The sequence below is a fragment of the Prunus dulcis genome, chromosome 4 (genome assembly GCF_902201215.1).
Source record: "Prunus dulcis chromosome 4, ALMONDv2, whole genome shotgun sequence".
Taxonomy (NCBI): domain Eukaryota; kingdom Viridiplantae; phylum Streptophyta; class Magnoliopsida; order Rosales; family Rosaceae; genus Prunus; species Prunus dulcis.
In genome coordinates this window covers 12,040,511-12,046,678 of record NC_047653.1, presented here as the reverse complement: position 1 = coordinate 12,046,678, position 6,168 = coordinate 12,040,511, and the positions used below count along the sequence as shown (strand labels likewise).

Genomic DNA, 6,168 nt, shown 5'->3' with positions numbered 1-6,168 from the left:
AACAATAAACACATATGTTGCATATGTTTTAGCCTTACTTTTGCTCTTCTACTTTATGTATAAAAAGGGCTAAGATTTTGAAATATTTGTTTTCCTTGGCTAATTAGAAATTAACTAGGGTTTGGTGGATATAACCGCGGTTGACATTATGTAAAGTAACAGAAAAACTATTAATCATGATATTATGAATAAATTATTCTATGTAACTATCATACCACTATGTGATTTTTTTGTTTTTGTTTTTTTGGTTAATAAAAAAGATGGTATTTCATTCAACCGAAAGAAACATTACATGGTAAGAACTAGTATGTTAAAGGCAGCCTCGTTAAAACCTTCCCAGATAAACAACATCTGGGGTAGGAAAGAGTACCACCCATGCTATTGACTGAACAGAAGAGTCAAATAACTTATACGAAACAAACCAACCTAAAACTCAACCGCAAAACCCTTAAAACAACATCCCATCACTATGTAGGTATTGTCAAAGAAATCCTCCTATGATCTAGAAAAAGCATCATAGTTCTCCGCACAGAGTCCTCCTATGATCTAGAATACTCATATAATTGGCACTGGATCAATAAAATGTGAAGCAATCTTATCCTTCACCACTTTACCAACACGCGTGTAGCCATCGTCACCTTTGTAAAGGAGATCTACCACTTTTGTTAAATTAAGAACTCTCATTAGAACAGCCATTGGCGCTGCAGTTGGTCTGAGAAACTCCTCGTTTATGTCCTTCCACAGATCCACCACTTGCTTGTTCAAAGCATCAAGTGCCTCTTGCTCCGACACCCCATATTGCTTCACGTAGCAATCAATACTACAGGCAACATGGCCTCTCTCTTTCTCAAACTGCGTATAGAAATTCAAAATATTAATTCGGTAATACTATAGAAAATCAGATTGTCATTCTTACTACTACTGCTAACACCGATGTTGTTCTCAACTTAACCCCAACAAAGTCTAGTGTGGGTTTTTATCACCAAAGACCATGATACTATTAATTGTGGAACCACTTATTATATATAGTATTTTATTTTGTCAAATTTTCGATGTGAAACTTTGCATTTTAAACATGCTTACCTAATCTAGCATGACAATAATATTTTATACCTTGCCTGTGACAATATCATCCATGAACCTACAAAGGGTCGCGGAAGCTCTAACAATTTTTGCGTCATTGAACAGCCACTCAAATGTCTCCTTTGTTACAATATCTCCCATGCCAAGTAAGGATACAGTTGAAAGCATGGGGTAACCACTAGAAACTATTGCAGCAGGTAGATACTCATCCATGGTTGGGGTGTATCCTTCATTGAACCATCTGGCCTCCTCAAAGTAAGCTCGGGCTACAGCTTTCAACTGGAGGGGACATAACGTTATAGCTACATAATGTGGAAGAAAATAATTTAAATATATTATGACCAAAAGTGTACATATATTATATACATACAGATTCCTTTGCATAATAAACTCGGTACGATCTTCCATCCTTTGCAATCTCTTCCTCAATTTCATCGACAACAGTCAAAATGGTACGATAAAATATTTGCATATAGTCTGGGAGTTCATCTATGCAACTCATATCCCACCTGAAAATTTGATAAACCTTGTAAGTTGGCTTATTTAGGAGCACTTTCTGCAATTACAATAAATCAGCTCTAAATTATTAAAAAGAAAATTATGATTTAGTAGTACCTCTCAATTGCTCCAGTAAAGATCTCAAGTTCTTCAAACGTAGCATATGCGTCGTAGATATCATCCATCACTGATACCAGCGCAATCACTTTTGTAAGAAATTTTCTTGCTTCGACGTTTTGGGGTTCAAAGTATACTCCGACTACCCAAAAGTACAACTCCACGATCCTACTTCTTGCGAAAGGCAGCTTCTTTTCAAAGTCTACTTCTTTCCACCACCTAATAAGCAATAACATTAGCTGTATGTGTAACTTGAGTATATATGCTGGCATTTACAATTAAAAGAGAGACTTACCTAGTAATCTCACTGAGCTCCTTTTTGTGCAAAGACTGAACAAGATTGAAGTCTAACTTCGCAAGTTTCAACAAAGCTTCATTGTGTGAAGCTTCATCTTGGTAGATTGACATGTAACGCCTGGCACATACCCTTTCTAGATCTTTTCGCAAAGGTCTCTCCAAGGCTTGAGTGATTTGTTCTGCATGTTCGTAGCTTACATGAGCTTTTGCAGCAGAGTCAAGGTGAGTGGTGGTGAAAGCAAGAGCTTCATCTAGTATTTCTTCTCCCCGTACGCCTAGATGCCCGGCTTCATAAAGGCTTAGCATCCCCGGAACATCGGCAATTAAGCATTCCTTGAAGCTGCCATTTTCGTCTTTGAACTTCTTGAACACATCTACTTGATTGACATAAAAATGAACAGGCATTAGTTGGCCAAAATCAGTCACAGTACACTCAACTACATTATAATTTGTTGATTAACTTACCACATGAAACCTTATATCCATGTTGTCTTAGTAGCCGGAAACCAAGAGCAACGTTGTATAGATCTCCGTCATCACTAAAGGCATGGTCACGAAATGTAGCATGCATACGCTCCAATGCATCTTCAATTTCACTTTCAAAATGGTATGCCACGCCAAGGCGCTGGATTGCATCAATCAACTTGAGCTGATGTGAAAAGTCACCTGCACTAGTTGTGAATACTTCCCTCCTCACTACTTCTTTCAGGTCGTTAACTTCTTGTTGGTTCCGGGCATTTGTCATCTGTAGCCAGTAATTAATTAAATAAGCAAAACACGAGTGAAATTATTTTTTTGAGAAAAATTAACACGAAATATAATGATAATTTGCATGAGATTACAATGTCTTGGGAATCATATTTGAGAAACCGATCACCCCAAATGCTTGGTTAGAAAATAAAAACTGAAGTTTTTTTTAATTATTAATTTTTCCAAAGAGAACGCGTGTGTTGTCAAAAACAAAATAAAGATGATAACAATGTCATGAAACAAACTTTATTTGTATTTTTTAAAAATATGACGTTTTTTTTCTGTTTTTATTATTATTTATTTTTTTAACAATGTGCTAAAGAAGTTATAACAAAATTTGAATAAATTGAAGGAAATATAAAAGCCAATACATTTTAAAAGGGTAAACTTGGAAAACAAAAACTAAATTGTGTGATGCATTAATGGCACTGTTTTAAGTGTAATGAAATGACACTTGTTATAAAGAGAAGGAAGAAGGTCCAAAAAAGAAGGTTTCATTTCTCTTCATAAATAATAGAAACTGTCCCGATCCCTTGGACCCCTGTAGTCCAAGAGATCATAACTGATAATAGAAATATATGTTCCTTAAAGTCCATCTCACGAATTTCGGACAATCCAGTTGTGAAAGATGCTGAAAGCGGATCGAACCAACAGAGAGTGAAGGGTAGGGCAGATCAAGGGGATTGAAAACTTGTTAATTAAAAGAAAATAGAATTACAGTTGTGTATTTGGGTGGGGGTGTGAGATTGTTGAAGGAAAATGGTGATCTTCCTAATATAATTTCACCACCACTAATTAAATAATGGGGTTTTATTATTTTAGGTTCGACCCATTCGAGACGTAAGTCTCTTAATTACAATCCCTTGCTTCAAGGGAAAACCCTTTGATTCCATCATAAAGAAACAGAACGTGTGTGTTTGATTTTGCAGCTGCTCCCAAGTCCAACCTCAGGATGCCTACGTATTCTTTGTGGGAATCAAGCCACTCGTAGTTCAAAGATTCATGATGAATAAATGACTCATCACAAAACGAAGAATTTGAATGGGTTTGATTGAGGAGTTTGAGTGAATTTAGCTGAATAAACCAGGGATTCGATATGGAAATATGTTTGGGATGGTTGCATCTAGATTGAATCTCTAGATTGCCTACGTACCCTTTTAAAGGGATCAAACCAACGTAGTTCGAAAATTGGAAATCAACGGGTAAGTGTGGCCCACTAATTGAGAATTTCTGTTTGAGAGACTTGGACTTAATCTCATTAGAGTTTTCATGGGTAGATGACCCATGGAAAATTGGATGGTTTTGTACCACTTTCGTTGTTGTCAATATCCAAGAAAAATAATGAGTAATTTTAATTATGCCATTAATTTTTCCTAAACATTGACAATTGCGTTTGGGAAAGTTTTTTTGGCAAAATTTGGTTAAAATAAACCAGATATTTAAATTTGATTGCGGTTGCGTCTATTGGGATGTTAGACTGCCTACGTACCCTTGACGGGATCAAACCGACGTAGTTCCAATTTTCAGAAATTAATGGGTAAGTGTGACCCAATAATTTAGAATTTGTATCTTTGAGATAATTTGGGGATTTTCATAGGTATATGACCTATGGGGAAATTTTGAAATTAATGGGTAAGTGTGGCCCATTAATTGAGAATTTGTGTTTGAGATATTTGAATTTAATCTCATTGGAATTTTCATGGGTAGATGACCCATGTGAAAAATTTGGATGGTTTTGTACCATTTTTATTTTTTTGTCAATGTCTAAGAAAAACAATAAGCAATTTTGATTCACCCACTATTTTTCTAAAATTGACAAGATTTGCAATTGGACCCAAATATGGCTATGAGGATTGTTGAATTAATCCATTAACCATATGATAGGAAATTAGAAATCTAGGCCTCTATAAATTTAATGGGTAATTATTTGGCCACCCACTAAATATATTGGGCCTTTAAGAATTAAAGGGTATATAACCTAGTAATTTGACTATGAGCCCTTTAGCACATATATATTTTTTATCTGTTGGTTTGTGCTCATTTGGTTTATCAAAAAAAAAACCAATCACAATTGAACTAGGACTTCAGAGATAGAGACTGTAAAGGACTTCTGATTTTTGACTTGGAGGAGAGTTACGCTACTGCCAAGACACTTCTGCTCTATTTAGAGTGCCAGACTGACTCTGGCTCAAACTCAGAAGCCATTAACCATTTACTGCCTCACTGTCAGACTTTTTCACAAGGAAACCTCCACAAGGTACGCCTCCCTTTTCCTTTCTTTTTTACTTGTTGACTTTTCTTCTTCTCTTTCTCTGCAACACCAAGTCTTTTTTTCTTTGTTTTTCTTTCCTTCCCACTCCAACAAGGTGGCTGACGCCACCTTCTTCTTTTTTTCTGCTTTGACTTTTCTCCCCTTTTTTATGACTATAGCAAACCTCTTTTTTTTTATTATCATCCATCATGATCTGTATTTTGATTGTTTGATGGGCATTCCATGCATGGGCTGCCCCAATGGCCCTTCCCAAGCTCTGCTCCTTTTAACCCAGCGAAGTGGCGTACAGCCACCTTCCTTCCTTTTTTTTTTTTTTAAAGGCTGCCATATGGAACTGCCAACAAAAACGTGGCCACTCCCTTTTTTTTTTTTTAAATTTCCTTCACAAGCCCAACTAGTTTTAAGTTTTGTTTGTTGTGGCCAACAGTACCCCTGAAGCTTTTTCCCCTTTTCTCTTTTGACAGGAGTCTTCCTTCTTCTTTGTTATTTGCTGCTGCTATCTGCAGCATCAGGCCGAGCCACAGCCAACATGGTTGTCTTCCTTTTCAAGCACAGTTTATTTTTGTTTTGCTGTGAGATTAAACCCTCGGTGATTTTGTTTGTGGGTTTTGTACCCAAATTGGATTTGTGCTCTTGAGAACCCACTGAATGAGTTTTATGCCCAAAAATGGATATACCATTTAGGGTATTTGATTGAGGGTTACACAGCCATGATGGATTTTGTATCCAATATTTTGTATCCATTTCAAAGGATTTTCTTTTGCTCGGCAGAGCTTTGTTAAACAGAAATCCTCTCATGGATTTGTTGTTCATGATTTAAGGGTTGCCACCCATTATGGATTTATCATCCAAGAGAATGATTTTAGGGTTGCCACCCAACAAGAATTAACTGACAGGATCTATATACCTGTGAAAATGTCTCCTCTGGTATTTGTGCTCCTGCAATTTTCCTTCTGCAACAATTTTCTTCTTCTGTCGTCTTCTCCTTCTTTTCTGTCCTCCTTTTTCTTTTTTTTCCTTTTTTATTTCTCTTTAATGCAGAATATTTATATTAAAAATTGAATAACCAACTCCCCCAAAAATAGGAGCCACTCAACCCACTTAAACATTTTCATTGGTTTAGACCCCCACCTTTTTCCAAACTTCCCCCC

General features: G+C 36.4%; 1 protein-coding gene across 1 annotated transcript; it reads right to left on the bottom strand.

Annotated features, from left to right (window-relative positions):
* Window positions 1-555: 555 nt before the first annotated feature.
* LOC117625374 ((-)-alpha-pinene synthase-like) lies at window positions 556-4,950 on the bottom strand. The gene is made up of 8 exons (XM_034356940.1): window positions 4,928-4,950; window positions 2,838-2,880; window positions 2,461-2,740; window positions 1,994-2,369; window positions 1,699-1,917; window positions 1,454-1,592; window positions 1,114-1,362; window positions 556-852 (listed from the first exon to the last, which is right to left on the bottom strand). The coding sequence occupies exons 1-8, from the start codon at window positions 4,948-4,950 to the stop codon at window positions 556-558; spliced, it is 1,626 nt and encodes a 541-aa protein (XP_034212831.1).
* Between the last annotated feature and the right edge of the window lie 1,218 nt (window positions 4,951-6,168).